Source organism: Crocodylus porosus, unplaced genomic scaffold, assembly GCF_001723895.1.
Source record: "Crocodylus porosus isolate Cpor-Errol unplaced genomic scaffold, CroPor_comp1, whole genome shotgun sequence".
In the NCBI taxonomy this organism is placed as follows: domain Eukaryota; kingdom Metazoa; phylum Chordata; order Crocodylia; family Crocodylidae; genus Crocodylus; species Crocodylus porosus.
The window spans coordinates 61,873,906-61,898,939 of record NW_017728949.1 but is presented as its reverse complement, the minus strand read 5'-3'; the positions used below and the strand labels follow the sequence as shown (position 1 = coordinate 61,898,939).

Sequence of the window (25,034 nt, the reverse complement as noted above, 5' to 3'; positions counted from 1 at the left end):
CAAAATGTAATAACTGTTACAGGCTTAGTAACCACAACTGCGTATCAGGTAGTAGGGTGCACCATTTAGTCCAGTTTCCTTTGGGAGGAAGTTCTCTAAAATCAATAAGTAAGACCTCCTTGCGACAAGGTTCACTGCAGAGGGAAATTAGATTAAATGGTGGGAGGACCAGAGTCCTTTTTCTTGCTTATGCATAGCTCTTTCCCAACAGATCTGTGACCTAATCAGTGTCTGGGTAAAGATTAGTAACTTACACTTTCTAGGGAAATTGTTGTTTTTTTTAAATGGCCAAGGGTCATTTGCTCTTCTCTGTTTTTCTGTATTTTCACTGATACAACTCCAGTTATAACTTCGTGAGTGGAGTTATTCCAGTTTTACAGCTGGGTAGCAGTGAGCACAATTGGAGCCTATTTCTTTCCATGTAATAGCCATTTTTAGCATTGCAGATGGAAATACAGTTCAGCTGGCTTTGTTCCCCCAGTTTTTGTAATGTAATAAAAAAGAGGAGGTCTGTGATCCAAAAAATATATATGCGGCTGGCTCTCACATAAGGTTATGGGAATGGAAGATGCAGATTTACTCGATTATGTCATAAAGGCTAATTTAATGGCTCTAGATGAGAAAAAAAAATGTGGGGAGCCCAAGCAGAAATAGGCAGCTTTTGAAAAGTACACGTGCAGATGCATTCTTGACTTTCATGCTTAGATGTGCAAATGATCAGCTAACTGAAAATTTGCATCTACAAGGGGTCAAGGTACTTGTATGTGTGTGCATGCACGTGTGCACACAAACACATACTGCGCATGCTGCTGTTTGCATCATGGCAACTACCAGCACATACTGTTGTTGGTACATTTCTGAATATGAGATCCTAAGCTGCTGTTGTGCGAAGAATTTATTACATTTCAACTGGGCCCTGAAGGTTTTCCTTTTAATAAAGATGCATCTTACAATGCACACTGCATTGTACTACCCATAAAAGCAAGATAGCATTTGAAGGGATTTTTAGTGGAAAATGCCTTTGCACTGAAAACATGTTTGAAGTGTATGCCATGCTTGGTGCTTTCAAAACGACAGAAAAGAGGTTTAAAGATCTTGAGATAAGCTATCTGGTGATGTAAGCTGGCCCAGCTCCATTGAAGTCTATGGAGAGGTGCCAGCAGATAGCAGCAGAGAATTTGGTCCCTTTTTTTAAATGAGCTACAGTTCTTAATCTGAGACTTTCCATTCCTCATCTTCCAAGTGTGGCAAAAGGCCTTTGCTCATTATTCAGTAATGTAGCATATTAGTGATTGCAAAAATGTATTTCACATAATAAGGTCCACTGTCCAAGACCTCACATGGTGAAGTTTGAAACCTGCATCCATCTGTGGTTTATATTGTGTCTGATCTACCATGTAAGTGGTCCTCTCCTGCCAAAGTTGGAATGCATTTGTCCTCTGAATAGTTCCCAGGATAGGATTACAGTGGGAGGAGCTGTGATGTACAGGCTGTCTCCATGCTCCTTTGGTTTCCTGGCTGATTTGACCGCGGTTTTATCCTGCCTTGTCCAGCGGCTTTGTCATTATCTGCTGCCATGTGAGATAATAGCCAGCTTGGAAAATCCAGGCTGCTATCTCACTGAAACAGGGAGGTGGGTAATTCTCTCCCTTGAGCACTTTGCAGATAGGATTGTTCAAATTTGAAGGGGATCGGTTTCTTCCGTGGAGGTAGGTCTGTGTCTGCAGGAGAGAAAGGTCCCAACTTCTTTTAATTAGTAGAATTTTTTTGGCCACTTTTTCTTACTGAGGAGCTGGAGTTGCTGGAAGAGTTTCCCCCTGCTGCCTGAAAGTCAGACCCATCTTTACTTTGTATGAAGTAAGCTGTGGCTTACAAAAGCTTTCTGATTTAGTCTATAAGGTACAAATCAGCCCCACCTTCAGACTAACATAGCTAGCTACTTCTCTTAGGAGGAAGGTGACAGGTCTCATCAGCTGATTTTGTTAACATTATCTCCAAAAACACAGGTGGCTCCTTCATTATAAGATGAGTGATTGTATCTGCTCAAGATAGCCCTTCTTGACACTGATCTTTGCCAGTCATTACCCTATGACGCACCCTCTGGGATGAGATGAGGGAGAATGAAACTGCAGAGCAATTTTGGCATTATCTGAATCACCTGGTTCCTCTTTTTAGTAAGATCTGAAGCCTATTTTTGGTACAGATGAGACTGCCTTGGTTTCTGGTCACCTGTGTTGATTCTCCCAGATCTTTCAGCAGCCTTTGACATTATTGACTGGGAGATTTTGTCCAGTTCACCAGCGAGATTGGCAAGAGACAGGATAGGATTCGCCCTTGAGAAGTTCTTTTCTGCCTCCCAGAGTGTTAGGTAATTTCTCTCTCATGAGTTTCAGCAGGGATTTGTCTGGCCTTTCCTTTTGTTTCATCTGAATGTGACCCAGTGCGAGGGGAGGCAAGGAGTTGGTGTTGGGCCATGTGCTATGGATGCACACGGCTTGCAGGTCTTTGTCTTTCTCATCAAATCCAGAAAACACCATTTTTGTTTATCCCTAGTGCCTTGCTGAGGTAAGAACTTGGATGACACAGGCATGACTCAGATTCAGCCTTGAGGATTTAGGGACAATGCCAGATGTTTAGAGAATTCGGCCAGAAAATACATTAGGTTGGTGTCTGCTCCATAATAGCAGTTTGCTCATCTTGTAGGAAGTCAGGGCGATAATAATCTTGGATTGCTTCTGGCCTGTCAAGTGGCATCAGTCACTTCGGGACCTTTTATATCATCATCTAGTTTGACATTTGTGATTTTCTGTGTGATTAGATTCTTTTGCTTCTGTTGTCCATGACTTGTGTCACTTCTAGAGTGCTTCCTGTCGTGCTGCCGACAGGGCACTATGTGTGAACAGCATTTGGAAGCTGCGAGTGGTACAGTACGCTCAGTATGATGGGTCTCAAGCACCATGTCACACTGGTGCTCCAAAGGCTGTACTGCATTCCTCTCTGTTTCAGGAGCAACTCAGGTTATTGACTGGGATTGTTTAAACTTTTGAGTTTTCCAGGGTTTGAGATTCAAAGACAATTTGGATCCTGGCTACTTTACTTGGAAGTTAGCCCTTTGTTTCGAGAGTTTGGCTGTGGTGGGAATTGATCTGGGCCTGGCAGGGCTCATGTTACTGTTTAACAGATGAAGTGCAGCACCGAGAGGTGAAATTACTTGCCCAAGGCTGCGCAGAGGAAGTCTGTGATATAGCAGGGAATTGAACCTCTGTTTCAGAGTTCTGGGTTATCTTCCCAACCATGAGAATATTCTTCCTCCCTCCCTTTTGGTGCTTAGTCCATTGCCATTCAGAGCCTTTGGAGTCTATATTCTACTGAAATAGGAAGAAATACTACAGCAAATAGCACTCACTTATTGTGAGATTTATTTGCTGCTTCCTGGGCTCAGGAAGAAATCCACACGTGTGGCAACCATTTCATTGTACAGCCTTAAAATGCCGTAAACACTTGCTGAATTGGTGCCTGTAGTCATTCATTTGCAATTCCAAAGTCTGACGTCATCATTCTTGTGCAGCATTAAAACAACGAACGCCCGGCTGGCTTTGCAGTTGAATGGCAGGACATTTTTTGGTAACTTACTTCCAGGCTGACAAACTATTAGTATTGTGGAGTCGGCACATTCATCTTCATTGTTATTCTGCAGTGATCTCAGCCTTGGTCCTCACCGTCTGGCCCATAGGCACTATTGACTGGCCTCATGATCATGAATACTTGTGTTTGAAGGAGTCAGTCTAACCCCTGAGGGAATGAGACTAATGCTCCTTTTCTTTATCCTTCTGTTGTCTTGTCTACTTAGGTTGTAAGTTTTTTGAGCAGAAACTACTGTCTTTTACCATGTGCTCATGCAGGTCCTGGCCCCTAGTAGCCTTTTAAACACTAGTGGCACCGCACAGTTGTAATCACAGACAGTCTGGTAGTTAGTTTGTTCCCCGTATTACTGTGTGATTTCTCTGTGACTTCAGGCGTATTACTCACTCTCTCAGTATTTCTATTTCCCTATCTGGAAAGCAGAGATAAAACCCACTTCACAGGGGTGTTGTGAGCTTTAACTAATGCCTATAAAGCAGATCCTTAGATGGAAGATGCTTGTGTACATGCAAAGTATTATTATTCTTTGCCTGTTAAATGCATGTGCGATAGTTGTTAGACACTTGACAGTACAAGTCATTTTATAATAAAGATCGTCTCTCATGAATGTAAGGTCCTGTAATATATTTGAGTCTAACTACATGTGTCAGAGTTGGGCAATGTGGCCTGTTGAATGGACTGCTGGGTTGAATGGCAGCACTTTTCTATTGACAATTGACCAACACTGTTTTCTGTGATGTTTGTATTAAGATAAGACGTTTTTGTTTAAATCCATGCTTTTTTCTTGTGTCATTGTCCAGTCTGAACAAAGTACTCTTTGTGGGCTTGTTATCGGTAGCTTGTTGCTATTAGATACATGAATTGTTCCTTACCAAGCTATATGGATATGGGGCTGATCTTAGTGCTTGCAAGAGTGAAGTGGAACGATATAGCTACAGCTCTGCAGCAAACAGTAAAGGGTTTAACTCTAGATTGTGTTTATTTTTGTCTACCAAATACAGGCGTCATGGCTGGATTCAATATGAGCGGAGATCTCCAGAAGCCTGCTACCAACATCCCATTAGGGTCTTTGGCTGCTATAGGCACCTCGTAAGTCTCTAGAACAGGAAGAATTTACTTTCTGTTTATTGCATGCCTTGGATGTGACCAATCCCCTTCATATTCCAATCAACCTTTTATTACTCAGCCATCTGGAAAATTAAAGTCTGGCTCTTGTTCAAATTATCATCCATTACCACCTCCTACTCTGGATGGCTTAGTGAAAAAATTCATTAAAGCAGATAAAATCAATTCTTCCTTTCCCCTCAACATCTCTCCATAATACGGAGCGTATTAACTCTGGTATTGTTAGACTGCTGAAATCAGGCTGCAGCAGGGTAGAATTCAGAATTATTGGTTGCTTTCTAAAAAAAAAAAAAAAATTACAAGTCTTATAAAGGAACAAATTGAGTCTTTTACTGTGTTACCTGATGTAGTTCATTTTTTCAGGTATGCTTTTAGGAGGCATGACTAAGATGCAAGAAACCCATTTGATAGCAAATGAAGGTCATTTTGGCTCTGTATATGAGGTTTTGAAACTTGATCAGCGCATATTAGTATTTGTGTGGTAGTGCAAGAGAGTTTTTTTTTAACAGTGTTTGACAATAAACAGTAACAGAGGTGTTCAGTGTTCTCAGTGGGATGATGATCACATTTTGAAGACTTTGCATTGCTTGTTACCCAGTACTGAAAGTAACCCTTATATAAGAACATCTAAATATTATCCCTGTATAGCTAAAGGAATGCTAGAGTTGTGTGTAAGCTGTAGTAGTTGCTGGGGTGTCCCTTGAGGAGGACTGAGAGGTTGATAGTGTCACTGAGATTCTGTACTGGGTGGTACCCGGAGAACTGGTGCTGCTATTCAAACTGGCATGTGATGGGCGGTGAAGCCAAGACTCTTTATCAGTTCCCTGCCAATCCATCCACTCTTACATATGTACAGCAAGACGTAGCTGACCAGTGGAAGCTACATCTCTCCTCTTGTATGCATATCTAGCAATATGTATGGGAAGGCCATGATAAACGACTCTAGTCTTGTGTAATATTATAAACAGGGTGCTCAGGCTACTTTCTTACAGACATTCAAAGTGGCAAGTTGTAAAGAAGTATAGGAAAGAAGCTCTCAATTTGTGGTATGTTTCCCATCAAATATTTATTTCTGAAGCTATTTGTCCAATATTTCACAAAAATACAAGGTGTTTTTATATTTTTGCTTAGATTATTTCCAGGGTCTTATCTGCTGCTGTTCATCCATAGCTCTCAACATGCTTTCTCTACAGAGTAGGAAAATCCCCATTCTACAGATGGAGAAGGACCCTAAAAACCGTCCTTGGAGGTTTTTAAGACACGGCTAGACAAAGCGTTGTCTGGGATGATCTAATTGTGGATGGTTTTGCATTGAGCAGGGAGTTGGACTAGATGGGACCTCCTGAGGTCCCTTCCAACCCTCATTTTCTATGAGTCTAGGTTCGTACGTGGTGGCAGAGTGGTGAAAACATCTTACTAAGGCTCCAGAGGCTCAAGTTTGAGCCCTGCTCCAGGCTAATGCTGATGGCTGCCCCCAATGAATCCAGCTTTAATTGGGTATCTGATCATTCAGGCCACTGGCTGTAGAAGCTGGTCTGCCTTAATCACCCTGACCCAGGCTTGAGATGATTAAGGGGACCTTGAGGGGATCTTTAGCTTTGCCTTTTCTCTTAGTTTTTCCATCTGTCAAAAAAAAATAGAGATAAAGAGAGGCCAAGTGACTTGACCAAGTTTAAGGTACAAAGGTGGTTAGCTGTCTTAGCATGAAGTTAGGCAGAAGGAAGGTCCAAGGTAGTGGCAGAGCAGGAAAGGACCTGAGAGGTCCTAGGTCGGAAATTGATGCTTTATCCACTAGGCAACATTGCTTCCAGGTAAAAACACAATGGGAGTTAAGTAGTTTTTGAGAATCCCTCTAAGATCTCATTTGAATCTGCATCTTCCTAAAATGCCTTTTTAAAGTGTTGCTCTGTATCAAATGCTTAAGACAAAGTATGCAGGTAGTCCATGCAGACATCAGTGGGGCTGCTGGTGTACTTGTACCAAAACATGTGCTTAACCATTTTGCTTAAAGCAAAGGCATGTGAGTTGGCATCCAAAATGACAAATTTGGTGGTCATGGCTCATATCTTTCTGGTTTGTCTTTCCACATAGACCAAGTTACTAAGATAGACCTTAAATTTATGTCTGTGGGAGGCACCACAGATAATGCACGTGTTACTTGTTCACACTGTAAGTACCTGAATCTCTTCAGACATTGATAACAGTAAAAACACTTGATGGTCTCCTCCCCTGGGGAACAAATTATCTCTTCTTGTTATTTGTAGGTGGTTTCTGTATATGGTCTTTGTCTTCCTGCTGGGAGCCATTTGTACCCGGGAGTCACTCCGCTATGACTTCATGATTGCAGAAAAGGTACCTCTTCAAATTTTAAAATAACTCAGTCCATTATAGAAATGGTCCACATTGTATTATTTAAAGCTGGTTTTGAAGTCCAAGGGATTTAGATTGACATTCACTGGGATTTCAGTATTATGGACTCCTTTGAAAAATCTCATCCTAAGCTTCCTCTGCATGATTGATAGGAATATCTTGTATTTTCTGTCATGCCCATTAAGATTGAATCTGGCATAATCCCATCACTATCTCTTTAAGAACCAAAATATAATAATACTGCTTTTGACAAATGCTGTACTGTATTCAGAGTATGTGGTTTCATCAGTGGAAACATAAAGCAAATTGAAGTCTCTAAAAATCACATTGCTCATCTTTACTAAGTTGAATGAAGCTTACATTTTCATGTCTAGTGCAGTGCAATTGCAACGCAAGTAAAAGGATTATTATTAAATGCTTGATGTTCCACACTGAAGTAGATTTGTAGCGTTCTTCTGTTCAATGGACCTTGTCATTGAAGCTCTTTTTAAAAAAAATAAAATCAAACAGCGTGTTTCTCTGTCTAATATTAAAAGGAAGTAAAATACTTCTCCACAAAGTAGCTAATATCATAATATCATGCTTTCTCCAACATGATATGCTCACTGTAATTTGACAATGTTTAATTGTATTAAATTAGTTAGATGTGCTTTACATTTATTTAATCTCTCTTAACTAAATTGTAACCTGTCATATCTGTTTGAATACATCTCCTGTCTCATTTTCCCACCAGGGGAATGTAGCCCTAGATTTTTTCCTGTAATGTGTTATGAAAAAAAATATTTCAGATTTTATTCTGAAATACTAGTGTTAAAGTGGTTTTATAGTACTTATCTAAGGCAGAAATCATAATCACATTTCAGGGAGGAAGCAGAATGATTGTACATTTGCCAGTTTAATTCACTACCTTTTTTGTAGAAATGTGACAGTCTTTTTGTACATGAAAAGCACTAACTAACTGATACTTTTAATGAACAAGTAGAAAAGGAGAAATGTAATTTTGCTAACCTGAGAAAAGGAAGCAGAAAAAATATCCGTGGAAAAGAGTTGGAAGCCATAAGCATACATCATAAAGAAATATGAAAAACAATCTCAATCTTCTTTCCCCCTTATGCACTATGAACTGAAAGGACAAAAGATATATCAAAGCACAGCTTGTTACAATTACTATAAGTAGCGTGTTGTTTTACTGGTCTTCTGCAGAGGGAGAATTATCACAAATCAAAAAGTGCAAACTGTCCATTTCTGACAGGAATGGCTGTTTTTCTTCCTAGAATATATACGTGCTGACATTTTAAGCATGCAAAATAGGATACCAAGTAATTTCATTTCAAAGGTGATTTAATGGGCTTGACGTGCCAAATTCTTGTGAAGTATTTGTGCTCTTTAAACTTTTGCCAGGCTCTATGAAAAGACCTTTTCCCCTTAGCCCTGAGTGGAATGTCAAGTAGTACATTTAAATGCAAGCATTTTGGGTGACTGAAATGTTATGCAAAGCTTGACACAATCAATTGTTTGTCTTAAGTATTTTTTTTTAAAAATAGGACCAATATATTGTTCTTTCTGTTTATAGCATTCCCAAATCGACAGGGACTGGTTGTTTCCATAATGAAAACCGATGCTGACTTATTTGTTTCTCTTAAGCTTTGTCCATCTGCAACTTAGTGCATATTCTTGGGATAAGGATGGTGTGTATGTGAATAAGAGAGAGGAGGTCTGAGTTTTCAAAGCGCACACATTTTACATGCCTGCTCCAAATGCCATGAACTGCATATTTTTGGTCCAGTCTCCTTTATGCTGCAAGCTGCTTTCATAAACAAGAAAAAGGCTGATGTGTCTTCAGGTTTCTTTTTAAAAAATGTAAATGTCCCTGCTCATTAGGCATTGTACCGGCTGACATTTACAACCTCGGGAATAAATGCTCACTAATCTGAGGCATATACTGTATGTATTTAAATTTGTTGCTTCTGAGATGAAAGATGGTCACGTGGGTTAGATAGCCTAGGATTCAGGAGACCTGGGTCCAGCTCCTTGTTCTGCCACAGGCTTCCCATGTGAACTTGTGCAAGTCGCTTTAGATCCTGCTCCCATGTAGAAAATGAGGATAACATTTCTTTACCCCGCTGAGCTGTTGGAAAGATAAATAAATGTAACACTGAGAAGCACCTCCTATACTATAATAGGGGCCAATGTAAGTGCCTTAGGCTGATGGACAAATTTGGGATTCGTTTCTTGGAAGACAAGTATTATAAAGAAATAGCCTGGGATACCTGCTACTTGCAGATGCATCTCAAGATGCCCAGACAAGCTCTGATACGACCTGCTGTTTTGACCCCCCCCATTTTGGAAATAACCCCATCTCTGGCCACCAAACTCTGCAATTCAGGCAGTTCTCAACCTATTTTCACCTCCATCCAACCTCGGTAGTTCAGGGTCCTCAAATTCAGTGGTGCTCTGGAAATCCCCTTCCTTTCAAGTCTGAGAATATCCTAATAACGAGGTGCATCTGGTGTTGGGCTCAAGATCCTTACATCAGGGTAAGCATTGCCTGTTGTCTCCTTGAGGGGATGTGGGTTGCTTGTTTTGCATCAGTCCCACTAAGCCAGGTAAGTTTAAAACAGTGCATTTCCCTACTTCACGTGAAAGGGATGCATAGTGAAGTGGTTGGGTGTGCTGAATAGTCTGGGAGACAGAGGAGAAGTAGTGACATGTAACCTCTGTAGTTGATTAAGAACTGGTGATTATTAGCAAGAAGGATGGTGGCTGCAAGGTGAATGGTCCTGCAGAAAATAGCTGGAGGACAATGCTATTCAAAATCCGGGGTAGAAAGAGACCATTAATCCAGCACTTTGTGGCTCTTGGTTCATGGCTTATTCCTATGCAGATAGTCTTCAAGCACATGGAAAGGGCCCTGTTTATTAAGCTCAAGCACTGGGCATAGAGCTGCCTGAGATGCCAGCTGGGAACTGCTGTGGTCTTGTTGCAGCGGATTAATTTGTCCAGGGTGCTGCATGTGAGTGTGTGTGGGCCTAAGATGGATCTGTGTGTCAGAAATGTTCCCATTGATTTACTTTCTGTCTGATGGACTTGCCCAGGTAGAAGCCAACGTGCTGACTAGGAGTGACAGTCGAAGGCAGGTTTTGTCAAATCGGACTGGCAGCTTGTGAGGTCCGTCTCGCTGTCCTACAGCATGGCTGATTCATGTGTCGGTGAAGCTGGGGGAGTTGCTCGGTGAGCCTCAGAGGCAATGAGACTTTCATGTGGACGTTGGAATAAAATCAAAAGCAGCTGCTTGGAAGAAGCAGTATGTGAAGATCAAAATCTCTCTAGGACCCACCCGCATCTTAGCCTTGACATTTTGATCATTGTTTTTGGGGTTCACCATGAACCCCCTTGCTTTGCATGGCTTTTGGACCCTTTGGATGTCTAGGCTGTATCTGAGTGTCTGTGAAGTTGAGTGAATCCTTTCTCCAATGCAGGGATGTTGACCCCACCATAGCTTATACCTGGGGCTGGATGAGTTTGACACCTCTGCTTAAGCACATAACAGTGACTTTCTGAGCTTTTTTCCATTAGCTTCACACTGGCCTGATTAGGACTGTACTCATCCAGTTAGCTGTTGTCATTTTTCACTGGACACAACCTATTGGCCTTTCTCCATGGAGCACAGGATGGCTTTGCAATCCTACAGCAAAATGTCATGGCTCTGTCCTTGGTTCTCATTAGGTCTCATGTGCTAACAACATGCCATTTTTCCATAAGTCGTGGAATTTCTCGAGGGTTCGGCTGTCATGGGGATAAGAAGCTGGATACAGACATAGTGATATCAGCCCTCAGCAAGCACTAAGCCGGCTCTTCAGCCTACACACATTCTTTCTCGTCCTTGTCACTGTAGAAATTTAAGACCCAACATCTTATTTCTATCTAATTTTGAGGGAAGGAAATTTGTAGCTCCAGTGTCTTGAGATGACATTGTTCAAATGCCCCAAAGGTTTTGCCAAGGTCCTCCATCAAAGACAGGGAAAAGGTGGATATCCCTGATATTTTCACATGCAAAACCCTCCCGCCCACAGCATACGGAAAAATCTCATGGAAAAGACATTTGAAACCATCTCCATATATCACAGAGGTACAGGAAAGGGCAAACACCATTTCCTCTTGCTTTGTAGTCCATCATTAAGATTTGATAAACCCTTAACTTGTATGTTGAAAAATACTGACAATGGGCTTGACACATTTTTCCAGAGAGAAATGAAAACCTTTCTGTTTCCCTTTTGCATGTGCTAACCACAAGCCCATCCATCCTCTGACTGTCAGCATGTTTCTGGATAACCAGAACTTTATTCTGTGCAGGCTCACAACGGCTGTGTCTAGTCTTTCTTGCAAGGCACAATATCTGCACAGGTAATTTGTGTAATTAAATCATAGAGAAAAATTGTGCCGTGGAGTTGGCTGGAGTGTTTTTGTGCCCTTTTAACACAGGCTTATAAAGTGTTACAAGACTGGGATCCTGTCTCAGCTGGGGTCTCTTGTGTTACCATACTACAAAATAGTAGGACTAAAAGATGTCTCTGCTTCAGCGACAGATATGTATGAGCATTGGAATTGGGATAATGGCAGACTGGCAGGTTTTAAATACAATAATATTCCCAGTTAAGTACTTTCGCTTTAAGGGTTTTTATGCTTTATGTTCTTTTCACTTAAGGAAATTACTTTCATATTTAAGACAGGAAAATATTGTCATAGTATTACATCCCTTGGAACATGTTTTTGAGATCTCATTTATTGAAATGGCAGCACTGAATTGGTTTAAATGTGGATTTTTTTCACTATCAGTTTTTCCCTATGGGACCAAAGGGTTTGTCTTTGTCTTCCTGTTTTGGATGGTTAGAGCGCTGTGCAGTTTTTCCTGTACAATGCTGTCTGTATATAAGTGTGCTCTCCTGAAATAAACTCACTTCCAGTTACTTAAGCGGAACTTAATATCTGCCTTTTCGCTGCTCTGAGTGGCACAGCTTTCTGGATGTGAGCTTATCAACTAGCTCCCAGTCAGTACAGCGTGTTCAACATTGAATTGCTGTTACAGGATCATTTTACTGTATTATTGGTTTACACTCACAATTCAGAGCATGTTGTGTTGCTGCTTTCTAACAGCTGGGTCTGTTAAAATTGCATAGACTTACAAAATTGGTTCAGTTCATTATCTTGAACAATCCTGTGTTAAAAATCGTTGTTAAATTCTTTGTTAAAAACAAAACAAAAACAAAAGTTTTCTCTTTGCCTTTTTCAGGTGTCCCTGGTGGGTTTCTTGTTTTTGCTGGGGTTGTATATCTCATCCTTAGCTTCCTGCATGGGCGGTCTGTATGGAGCACCCCGAATTCTGCAGTGCATCGCCCAGGAAAAAGTGATACCTATCCTCGCATTTCTTGGACACGGGGTTAGTGAGCAGTGATACAGAATTAGCTGCATGTCCTGTACACCAAAACAATGTCCTCACTACATCTGTTATGGCTGATATATGGTCATTAAATACTGGGTGGGGAGGGCTTGTGATTTAGCTTATCGGGGATCATGGAAATAGCAGTGAAATATTTTGCTTTGTCAAAACTATATCATGCAACTGTTCTCTCTGTACCCACAGCAAAAGCCCTCAGTCAGGTCACCCCCGTCTCTCAATCTGCTTGCTGTAAATTTTTCATCTCTGCTTTCCCCAACATCCATTTTGCTCCTCATAGTTCATGCAAAATAAGGTTTGTTCTGGCCCAGTCAGCTACTCTTTGAATCCCTCCAGTGACCACCTCTTCTTCATGGCATCAAGTTGAAGCCCCCTGTCCTTGCCTTCAAGAGCCTGTGTAACTCCTTTCTTTCCTAACTTCATGATCCTGCCTTTGATTTTGTGGTCCCTGCCTCCTGTCTCTCAGAGATGTCCTCAAAAGTACCCCGGTTGTCCCCCCATCAGTCTCTTGCCTGCCCATGGAAAACTGATTTGAAAGACTCTTACCCTCAGGCCTTTCTTTGGGTTCCACTTCTTTTATGTTACCCTCTCTAAATGAGCCAATACGTTTGATTAATTATTAGCATATACGTTTTTATTATTATTTTAAAAATAATTTTTATTTTTAATTTTTATTAGTAATTATTCATTATATATATTTTAATATGGCAAAGATATGTTTTCATGCTGAAAATAATATTCTGTCATGCCGAATACGACCTTGATTCAGCAAAGCATTCATGCACGTTCTAACCCCTTCCAAGCCAATGAGTGCTTGGGATCCTTGCAGAATTGGGTCATAGCTTCTGTCTTCTCATAAAATTTCCCAATATGAACTCCTTTGCGCTGGCAAAGTGCCACTAGAGGAAGTGCTTTAAAAACAGGCGAGAAAGATATCCTTCCTCCATGCCTTATACCTATCACTTTGAGAAGTGACTCTTGATTTGGTTCGTGGACCAAGCAGTTAATAAATTTACTTGCCCCTAATGCATTCCACCCCTGTTCTTTACTACAATGATTTAAATATCATTGTGGTCCGCCAAATCCTTGTTGATATGGAAGATATTATTATTTTCTCTAGATTTAACTCTTAAGCCATAGGCATCCCAAGACTCTGCCATCTGTTCCCAACCCAGTAAGTCTTCCTAATATTTAAGATGCTTTCTGAGAACACCATTCCTTTGTACTTAAGATGCTTTTCTCATATTGTTGTAAAAACATGTGAGGTCCAGAACTTATTACTCTTGTCTTACAAATAAGTATGGAGGAAATAGAAATAGTTTCCACTTGTGGGTTTGTCAAAGAGTCACATGCAGTAGAAGGAACTACAGAATGGAAAATATTTGAAGGGACATATCTTGTGCTACTTTTGGTGCAAATGGACTGCAGTGTTGTACCTTCTACATTAGAGGTATCTTCACATGATCAGCATGGCTTTCAGTTACGGGCAAAAGCCCGAGTTATGCCAGCATATTTTTAAAAACTTTTACTTTAGTTCATTTTTTGTTTATGTACTCAAAGATATTATTAAAGCAGTTCTTCCATGATTTAGAGTCCTAGTCCATTTGACTTACTAAGGTCTCGGAGAAGAGATTTGCCAAGCTGCAAATGCTATGTATGTACCTGGCTCTTATTGGAAGTCCATAGGAATTAGGCACCTAATTGCTATTTGAAAATGCCCCATTAAATTGCTGCAACTGCCAGAAGTTTAGAACCACAACTTACTTTTCACTATTTGCTCTTTCACTTATGCATTTCATTCAGGATGAGCAATGGGATTCACTAGCGGACTCATAACTAGGCACCCTCAGGTCTGCTGTAGTGTTTCTAGTACTGCAGGTACATTTCTGAAGGCCTCCAAAAAAAACCTTGCTTTTCTTTTATTTAAAATAGTCAGGAAGTCTTTTCAAATCATACAGGAATTAAGTAGGAAGTTAAAAAGACTTTTTAAGCCATCTCATGCAGCACTCAGCCAACGCGATATTGTTCTTGACAGCATCTTGTCCAGTCTGGTTTCCAGTGTTGCAGCAGCTGAGTCTTCCTCTCCCTCCCTTTACAGACTCTCCTGTATCCTAATAAATTTTATAGTCTATCATCTGTGAGCCTAAAATCTGTTCCCATGCAAAGTCCCATTTGGCACCTTGTACATTTGGGCTAAATTGGCTACATTTTCCCCCCCACTAATTTAATTTTCCCTGTACTCCTATACCCTTCTAATAATTCTTCTTCCTTTTCTGCTATTTCCATTCTTCTGATAATGAAACTTCTGTAATATCTCCTTTCAGGCTTTAGTGCTTGCTTCACCAAAGCAGTGTCCTAGGTATTAGTATGAGCATTAGATAAGAGAGGCTTCATTTCCTTGTCATAGTCTCTTCACCCATGCAGAGCTCCGTATGACTAGGGCTAGCTCTGTTTCTGGTACCTAAACAAGGTCATTTAAAGAGTTTAATTGCCTATGTTGAAGCTCCTTTAAAACTAGCTTAGATGTCTCTAAACTACTCTGCAGTATGTTCATACCCTTGGGCAGAATCTGAAAGATTTAGATGGACAGATGAGGGCCATTATCTGGGTTGATCAGTAAGGTAGCAAGGACAGTCTGAGTAGAAAATTAAGAGCTCTGTTTCAATCACGTTGAGCCTGCTTTAAGAGCTTTGTGTCGGCCACGTTTAGCTTGCACTGACAGCTGGCCCTCCAAAAGAGATGTCAGAAAGATACGCAGAGATTTTAGTTTCTCCAGAAGGATACAGAAGTAGAAAGAGATTTTTGAGTCCACTGCATAAAGATGGTAACTAGGGACCACTGTAATTCAGGCTCTGGCAGGGGGGAAAGCGGGCTCTCCGCAGGTTCACCAAAGCCATTTTCAGGGATTTTTCAAGGTGGGCTCTCCTATGCCTCGGGCTGATGGCTGTTGAACAGCGGCACACAGGCTGTTCTTCAGCTGTTTTAAGAAAGTAAAGCTCACCACTTATTAAACAATAATTTCTAAGTAAAGCTCATGTGGGGTTTCCACAATGTTTCTGGGGCTCTGCTGCCTTTCTTCTCCATGCTTTGGTAAGCTTTTTTTTTTTTTTTAAATTTCCCTGCCCTCCCTCCCCCCAATGGTTTTAGGCCATTTCTCGCCAAATTAGTTTTCTGAGGCTTCAAGGGCAGTGCTAAATTTCAGGCTTTCCTTTGAAATCCCCTGAAGCCCAAATGACAGTAGTCCCTAATGATAACTGAATTTGTGTTACGTGGGTGAGATCATCAAGAGAGGATGTGTAGGGGGAAAGGAGGAGACAAAAGGTCAAGCGATGGGATCCCTGCAGAAAGCCAGAAAGGGAACGAGGAGAATCCTGTGAGTGATGCAGTGAAGGGGAGTAGGCGGAGATCCAGGGGATGGCAGAGTCTTGGAAGCCAAGGCAGGGTGGGACTTCAGGAAGAAAAGCATAGTTGATTATGTTGAAGGTAGTTGGTAGGTCAAGGAGAAAGGGGATAGAGTAATGGGTCTGGGAGGAGGTCATCAAGGACTTTATCATGAGTAGTTTCATTTGCGTGCAAGAGGTCATGGGTTTCCGTCAGGTCTTCAGTTTCAATTTGAGTTTGGTTCCCATGGAGAAAGTAGCCTTGTGAGGTTCCCTATCCCTTGTGGGTTGTCATTTCCTAGACTGCATGTAAGGAGATACTCATCCTGTGCTACATCTTCACTAGGGACTTCATGTGGAATGTCATTTGATTTTTAACCAGCCACAAAGATGTGCTTTGGACCATGCCTGACTGGTTAGCATGGACAACGACAAGTCACGTTCAGTGTCTGTCTAATTACAGATAAACCTTACACCATAAGGATTTCCTCAGTGTTTGTTCTGATCAGTACCGGCCAGTAGCGCCATATCAGCAAACTCTTTTTCTTGATCGTTTTTAAACACAAATTTCTTAATGAAGATGAAGCTCAGGAGTTGAGCTGGTTTCTTTACATTTCGCACATAATCACCCAGAATAGAGCTTTTTGCAGGCCAGATTATGCCCATATCAATGACTTTTTCAGTTTTGAGTGGGGTTGCAGAGGCATGGAGGGGGCTAGAAATACTGAAGGACATGTCCAAGACAGTGAAAGGGTGTGCACATTAGACCTGGGATTAAAGTTCAAACCTTGCTAGCTTGGACCTTTATTTTGCAACCCGGATGCACTTTGCTTTGTGTCTTTATCCCATCCTCTTCCCACCTCCTACTGCACCCCAAATTAAAAGAATAAAGTACTACTTTTTGTGGCCGCCTGCCTTCCTGACTGCAGCCTGGCATCATTTGTTGCTTTTCCTGAAACACACCCTTCAACATCCTTGACTGCTTAACCTCTTGCCTACTGCTTTCCTCTCAGTGTTAGCCCAGATGCAACTTTATCAGGGAGGGAGAAATGCTCAGCGCGGAGTCCTGTAGTATTGCTATGGCCAAAGGCCTGGCCAGGTATAAAATGGCATCCACCCTTCCAACTCTTGCTTGACTTCAGCTAACAGTTAAAACCTTTGTTCTGATTTTGTTCCAGATAGCAGCCTACAGCAAGTCGTTTAATTGGTACCAATGTGTTTTCTTGCATGGCTCTGCAATTGGAAAGGCATGATTAACTATAATTAGAAGTGTTTGTCTCTGAATCAGTGCCCAAACATCCAGTAATCCTTTTAATACTTGGGTGGGAGGTTATCACTGCATTATCATTCTGTTTCATGGACAAGGAAAATGAGAGAGGTGAAGCTTGTTCAGGGCCACACAGCGAATCAGTGTCAGAGGTCAGATTGAAGTTCAAGTGTTTCTGAATTCTAGGCCTTTGCTTAATCCACTAGACTACATATTTGTGCATGTGTTTCTGGACTAGCCAGGTGCCAAGAAAATTGCCTAAACATTGCCTACCTGTAGCTAATCCTCTGCCAGGGTTGACTGTGTGTGTCACCTTCACTTTGAAGTTGATGATATCTGTGAATATGTATTCAAATCCATTTGTTGGTTTACCAAACAGAAAGGACCTAATAAGACACCAGTGGCTGCAATTTGCTTAACGAGTCTCATCACCATGGCTTTTGTCTTCGTTGGGCAAGTGAACGTCCTTGCTCCCATAGTCACCATCAATTTCATGTTAACATACATTGCTGTGGATTATTCCTATTTCTCAGTCTCCATGAGTTACAGCCTTCAGCAGAAGTCCAGGAGGACCCAAAAGGAGACTTTGAGGTCCGCCCATTGTTCCCAGCCTTTAATATTTAACAAACCTTCCAGGTATGGGTCAGATGGAATAGTCCAAAGCAGGACAGATGGCACCTTGCTAGAATTCACAAAAGATATGGACCAGCTCTTTAAACCTTTTAATAAAGACGTGGGGACTCGGAAAGAAGAAGAAGAGAAGGATAAGGATGTAAGCCAAAAGGTCAAGCCAAAAAAGATAAAGAAACCAGCAAAACAAACGTTGCAAGATAGCTTTCTCCTGGATCTTGATCATCATGTTTCCCCTGCTCACGACTGCGATTCTAAATCACTGGAGCTGAGTGAGGAACCTCAGCAGAGCTTTGCCGAGCAGGATCAGCCGTGCGAACCGAGTCCGTGTTTGTCGCCAGCTCGGGACCCCAAGCAAAAGCATGATGATGAGCTCATGGAATATGGAGACGAGCTTTTTAATGAGATGCAGGATCCCCACAATCAGAAAGTGGAAGGTAAAGATTACAAGTGCGGAGACGGACATCTGTGTTTTCACGAGGGAATGCTTAATAATCTCTGTCCTGCTGGTGCTTTTCTGTAAGCATGCTAGAGGCTAGCATTATATGAGGCTGTCATTCTGTGATTCATAGCGATGATATCTTTTATTATAGGTAAGGATAGAGTTCATTATAATGAATCACAGGAGAGGTTCCAATCTAATTTGCCTGTGGAAGATTATTTGCTAGAAAACAGGCCAGATTTATATAGAGTTGTAGGGTTGCTTAATGTATATTCATTCTGAAAATGCCTTCTTAACGCTGCACATTAAAAAATCTTGCAGCACATCCTAAGGTTTGTTTTCATCTGGATGCTGGATGGGATGGTGGGGGGAAAGGGGTAAAGGGATATGAGCGTAAAACCTGGTGTATCAAAATGTAATTATCCCCACACTGCGCAGGGAGCCATAATTAATCATGTCATCTGGGCAGTTAAGCATCTACGTTTTTTTATGTTGTAGACCTTGACATTTAATGCTTTGTTTCGAGCTGTTCATCTGAGGGTCTGGGTGGCGTTAGGATCATCGATTCATTAAGCTTCACAAACACTAGTGAGCTAGTTAAGTGTTTTCTCCTTTGTATGTCTGAAGAAACCAAAGCACAGAGAGGTAATGACTTGTCCAAGGTCACAGGGTAAGACAGTAGCCTGTCTGGATGTAGAACTAAAGTTTTTAATGCAACTTGGATTTATATTTTGTCTTCATTTAACCAGATGCGATAGAAAAGGTAAAAAGGTTGTAAGTTGGAGTAACCTAGTTCTTTCTGGCTGTGCTTGAACACTGGGTCTGTGCCGCAAGGATTCTGTTATTTATTCCATCCCACAGATACAAACGGAAAGCAACCAAATCAAGAGCTAGAAATACAGAGGATGCCCGAGTCCTTCTACTCCAGACTTTGCAATCGCTGGGTTTCTTTGGCTGGTGTAAGTCACTTTCCTTTTCTGTGTGTGTGCTTTAGGATAATAGAAAATGGAAAGAAATCGCAAATCAATGCAATAAAACACATGTGTAATAAAACACATCAAACCCAGCATCCCAAGTCACCAAGCTGTGCTTTAACTGGAGGACTGAGATAAATGATATTTGAATGAACAGCTTTTGGGTTTTGTTGCGGCTTTGCCACACACCCTGAGCATAGCACAGTTCATCGTGGCACTGTCCTGGGAAGATCCTGGAAACAAAATTGACTTGCGCTGCATGCACGTGTTCAGATTGTCGTCTGGGGCTATCAGGGTTGTCGTTGCTGTTATCCTCATCAGGAGGGCATGTAGTCCATCCACCTTGGCTTTTAGGATAGTCTTCCTAATATCCTACCTCAATCTCCCTTGTTGCAGTAAGAACCCATTAATCTGCGTCCTGTTCCCCATAGACATAGAGAACAGTTGCTTTATAGCAACCTTTTTGGTATTTGAAAAATGTTATAAAAAGCCAACACTCCCTGTCTTCTCATTTCAAGATTAAATAATTCCAATTCTTCCTGCCTTAACTTTATTTTGGTTGCTTTCCACTGGACCCTTTCCAAGAGGTCTGTGTCTATTTAAGTGTGGTGCCAAAAACTGGTCTCAGTACTCCAGGTGTGGCCTCGCCAGTACTGAACTCAGGTGGAAGATCACTTCCCTTCAGGTGCAGGCAACACTCCTGTTAATACGCCCCAGTATATTGTTGGCTTTTTTTGCAAATGTATTTATTGATTCATACTCAACTTCAACTCTAGCCTCTAGATCTTTTCCTGCTGTGCTGCAGCCTACGCAGTTGCGCCATATTTTGTATTTGTGCGGAACTTGTCCTTATTGAATTTCATTGGATTTATTTCAGACTAGTTTCCCAATTTTTCAAGAACATGAATGAGGATATTAAACAATACCAGGCCCAGGACAGATGCCTTGGGTACTCCATTTGAAATCTTCTCCCAGTTTCACATTGAGCTATTGATGACTACTATGTGGGCACGTCTATGTGAGATGTTTACTGCACAGTTGACTAATTAACTGTGCAGTAAATGTCTTGGCTTCTACATATGTTTCCCTATCAGAGTGCTTTAAACTAATAAATTAATAAAAATATTTACAAGTACTACCCTGCTGCAGAATTTTTTCATGCAGAGTAGCACATGTGTAGATGTTGCCCTGGGTGCTTCAGTGCAGAGCTAACTGACAGGCAGCCCCACATGCTGAAGCAACCTCATGCCTCAGCCAGCCCCTCCACAGTACGTGGATCCTGGTCAGCTGCTCTGACTGGGCTCCATGTGCTATGCACAAATAAAATCTGAAACAATATCCTCCGGAGTTTTTTGCTTCCAGGTGCACATTCAAACGGCATGCCTATGGGAGCAAAGAACTCCGGAGCAATAAGCTCCAGAGTTTATTTATGAGCATTAATTGCATGTGTAGATGTGCCCCTTGAGTATTATTATCCACCCAATTATATACACACCATATTCTATTTATGTCTAGATCAGTGGTGCCCGACTCATATGGCCCCAGTGTCCACATAGGGCCACTTCATGGGGTGGATGTATTGCACAGGCCAGATCATCTGGTCTGTATTGCTCCCCATGGGTCTGGAAATTTGGTAGCAGGGCAAGTGAATGCACCACTTTTACCTGAATTCAAGACAACTCTGAATATAAGATGGCCCCCCTATACATAGAGTTAGATTCTATAGACGGAATATTTATAAATTTGTTATAATTTTCCATTTATGTATCTTATTTATTGGAAGATTGTCTAAAATTCATCCACCCCACTGCTGCATCAGCACAAGTTGTGGTGGGGGGTAGGCCATGGTAGTGGCAGGTGGTGGGGGGTGCAGTGTGTGGGCAGGTAGTGGGAGTTAAGCTGTCTGAACTCTGCCCCTTGCTCTCCGTTAAACAGGGGGTGGGGTAGAAGGACTCGTCTTAAATTCAAGTAAATATGGTATCTTAATCACCCCTGGTTGAGACCTGTAGTTCTAATCTTGCTTAGGAGAATGTCATGGGAAGCAGTGTTGAAAGCCAAGGAATATCCCATCCATTGCTTTTCTTGCCTACACAAAGCCTGTCACCTTGTGAGAGCAGGAAATCAGCTTGGTAAAGGAAGACTTGCTCTTGACAAATCTGTGTTGACTGTACTTTATCACCTTGTTACCCTGTAGTTCACTGATTCTCAACCAGGGTGCCTTGAGATCCTTTCAAGGTAGCCGCACAATGTTAGCGCTGTTAGGCGTACAGACGTGAGTCACAGGAAAAACCTGGAGATTTCAAGTAGGATTCTATAGTGTTAAAAACAATCTGGCCTGTTGTGGTTTTTTTTTGAGTACTTTGCAACAGAAAAATTATTCTATTATTTCTTTATAGTCAAAAACACAAGTGAAAATGAAGAGCTGGCATTTTCCAAGGGGTTCCTCCAGTCTGAGGTTGAGAACCACTCAGCCACTTAGAGTTGCTTAGAAATAGAGTATTTGATTACATACTCCACTATCTTTCCAGGGCTTGTGTCTTTCTTTATTTTTTGGCCGGGGTCATACCTTCTGTTATGTTGATACAGCTCCTAACACATGGTAGATATGATGGGAAAGCAATATGGAAATAATAGTAAAATAGTCAAAGCAACTGCAGCATATGTCTGCCTACTTTTGTAACAATGACTTCTGGGGGGAGGTGGCAAAAGTGGCAGAAATCAAGCAGTCAGTATGCTAAATGAAAAGTTTTAATGAAAATGTTGTGAAAAACTTGGGACATTTTCCATGGAAATTTTTGAAAGAGCAAAAAATTTGCAAAGGAATCAGGTGCAGAACACAATATCATGCTCACCGAAATTAATGGAGGCCTTTCCATTGACTTCCAAAGCCTTTGTCAGATCCTCAGTGCAATTCCAGTGCTTTACCAGAGACTACACGGTGGTTGCAAAACAGGACTTAATTTCCTTCTATATCATGGAGTGGTGCTCTGTTGCAGACCAGGGAACCAGCAGGGCATGGCCAATAGGTCTCTGACCACACAATTCTTTTGGCCAAAGCTCTCAAAAAGGTCCTGTCAGTGTAAAGGTGTTGATCTGCATTCCTCGCAAAGAATTTAAGGATAAATTCTTGACCTAGCAACCCTCTGTGAGGGTATTAACTCTTTCTCACAGTTGAGTGTACTGCATTTTTGCCAGAAGAACAGAAGAATGGTAGAAAACGACATCTGGATTTGCCAGGAAATACTTACTAGTAGAGCAGTGAAATATATTTCTGTACTGTGCTGTTATCCTAAACCTTGCATTTTCAACAGGCTATTGGATCGCTTGTGATAATGTTCATCATTCAGTGGATCTATACCCTTGTTAATTTGGCTGTAGCAATTATTCTGTATTTCTATATTGGCCAAGTGAATCCGGGTCTACCCCCTGGTGAGTATTTTTATTCTGTGGTATTAACTGTACTTAAATACCTATTAAATTTTAATTGCAGTTAATTAAGGATCGAAGCACTTCCTTTAAAAATGTGACTTGCATATAACAAATGGCAGGTTTTGTTTTCTCATCAGGTGTAGTCAGATTTGATTCTTTTTAATTTTCATATTTGACCCTGATTGCAATTAGCAGTAATAGATCAATGTTTGCTTTGATGGTTGTAGTAAGTTGCTTTACCCTGCTCTGTAATCAGTTGCAAAGAACCGTTATTGATGTTAAGAGTTAATAAGAACAGCAGATATTAAATGCATCACATCAATGAGTAATCTCCTTCAAGTATATTTAATAAATCTAATTATTCAACATAAGCCTACCTGAGAAAACTGCAGCAGGAATTGGAATTACAGTAAGTAACTCGTTAAACCTCAGCATTTGTAATTGTAGAACAAGAGGGCCTTTTGATTCTAGAATTAAACAGGTTTGAATATATTAGGAACATAAGCTGTGAAAATACTCTTAAGTAAAAGGGCATTAAAAAGGTCCATGCATGTGATCAGCTTGCACAGGTTCAAAATTAAACAGTAACACACATTCAAGAAACCATCAGAGCCCACACTTGGTTGGTGTGTGGTGGGCATGAAAGGGCTGAGATGTAGGGACAGCTTGGATGTATGAAGGGGGTCTGTGAACATTTATATTGACAGATTATTTATGCTGTGCAAAAAAGACTTTGAAGGAGAAGTCACTGGCATTCAAATTGCTAAACGTCTTAAATGCTCTTGGCAACATGCTCCTTTGTTAATTAATTAATTAATTTGTAAGGATGTTCCACTCTGGATCTCATGAAGACAACTTGTAAGAAACAAAAGAAAAATGAACACCCAAGTCATTTGCCATCCCACCTGCTCCCCACTCATGGGTTTTCTTGCTCAACCTCAGTCTGCCTTCCTTATGCTTTCAGTCCCACTCAAAATAGGATGTATAGAGCATGGTTGAGCATTGGAGCATAGTTAAGATTTCCTGGAATACTTCAAGCTTGTCATTACACACCTTCCGCACTTCAAATAAAATTTCCTTGACTTTCTACTTTTTATTTAAAAAACAAAAGAAAAGAGTAGTGTTTGAATAATCCTTGGCTTGAGTTGTCACTGAATGTCTTCATCATTACTCTCTTTCCAATGACCCATAATAGTGAGGGAAGCATTGTGGCTTAATGAATTGAGGAATGGGCTGGAACTTCACAGACCTTGCCTATTTCTGGCTATGTTAGTAAACTGCTTGGGCAAGTTGCTTCACTTTTTTCTTTCTCAGGTTCCCATCTGTTGAGTGGTTACCTGTTTTGTAGGGTGTTTCGAGATCTATCTAGGGAGCTGTAACATAGGTGACAGTGCTATTAGGTTTTTCATTTTATCAAAGTTTTTACCTGGGGATAATCAGTTGGTCTCTGTGAAATCTGTGGGGATGTTTTAGAAGCTTCACTGTATAGGAACAAATACAAATATTCTCACAATTATCATTAAGGTTCTGACTTGTGTATAATTAAGACTAATACGTTAATATGATAGATGATGTATCGCTACGATGAGTGAATTGGCATCTCCATGACTTTGTGTGCTTTTTCTCTGTAGGGGCAGCTGCTAACTTCAGCTTCTTCAGTTGGATTAAATTACTGCTGAGCAAGTTATGCAGGTTAGTACTGACCACTTGGTAGTAATATAACCAGTGCTCTCACCCTTGACCATAACCAACTACAAGGGTACAGAAATGTGGCTGGCTGTCATTTGAACTGTATGTTGCTGAAAAATTAAATCATGCCATTGCAGTAGAGTTTGCTGCTATAAATGACCTCTTGTACTTAAAGTGCTGATATGGTTAGAGAAGAGACTATGGAAAATGCTTACCACCTTAAAAATAGATCTGCCCCTGTAGGGTATTTAGGGTGTTGGCAGAAATAAATATGTACTCCTCATAGGCCTCCAGAACCTCTTTACCTCTGGGAGTGGGAGAGGGATTCTGCTCTGACTTCTGCATCATCACATTTGTTGTTAAGTACATGTCAGCTCGTGAAGCTTTATGATGTTCTACAAACCAGAAAGGACAATTTTTGGCTTTCCTGTTTCATGTTGAGTTTGCAAGTCTGACAGTAATTAGGTGGGGGGGAAGGAGAGGCTGTTTCTAAGTGAAAACTGAGACTCATTTGGGGCATTTGGGTTGTCAGGGGACAACAGGGCAGGCCCTATGAGGAGAGGCTACGGGACCTGAACCTGTTCAGCCTCCAAAAGAGAAGGCTGAGGGGGGATCTTGTGGCCTGTTATAA

The 25,034-nt window shown here is 41.2% G+C and overlaps 1 protein-coding gene across 1 annotated transcript in view; it reads left to right on the top strand.

The window, feature by feature from the left end:
* Positions 1-25,034, top strand: part of SLC12A8 (solute carrier family 12 member 8) — an 82,865-nt gene that overhangs the window by 53,731 nt on the left and 4,100 nt on the right. Inside the window, exons 6-12 of the mRNA XM_019553853.1 lie at positions 4,644-4,731; positions 7,032-7,119; positions 12,428-12,574; positions 17,619-18,306; positions 19,173-19,270; positions 22,597-22,714; positions 24,346-24,406. Coding sequence (XP_019409398.1) covers positions 4,644-4,731; positions 7,032-7,119; positions 12,428-12,574; positions 17,619-18,306; positions 19,173-19,270; positions 22,597-22,714; positions 24,346-24,406 — 1,288 coding nt within the window. The remainder of the gene's footprint in view (positions 1-4,643; positions 4,732-7,031; positions 7,120-12,427; positions 12,575-17,618; positions 18,307-19,172; positions 19,271-22,596; positions 22,715-24,345; positions 24,407-25,034) is intronic.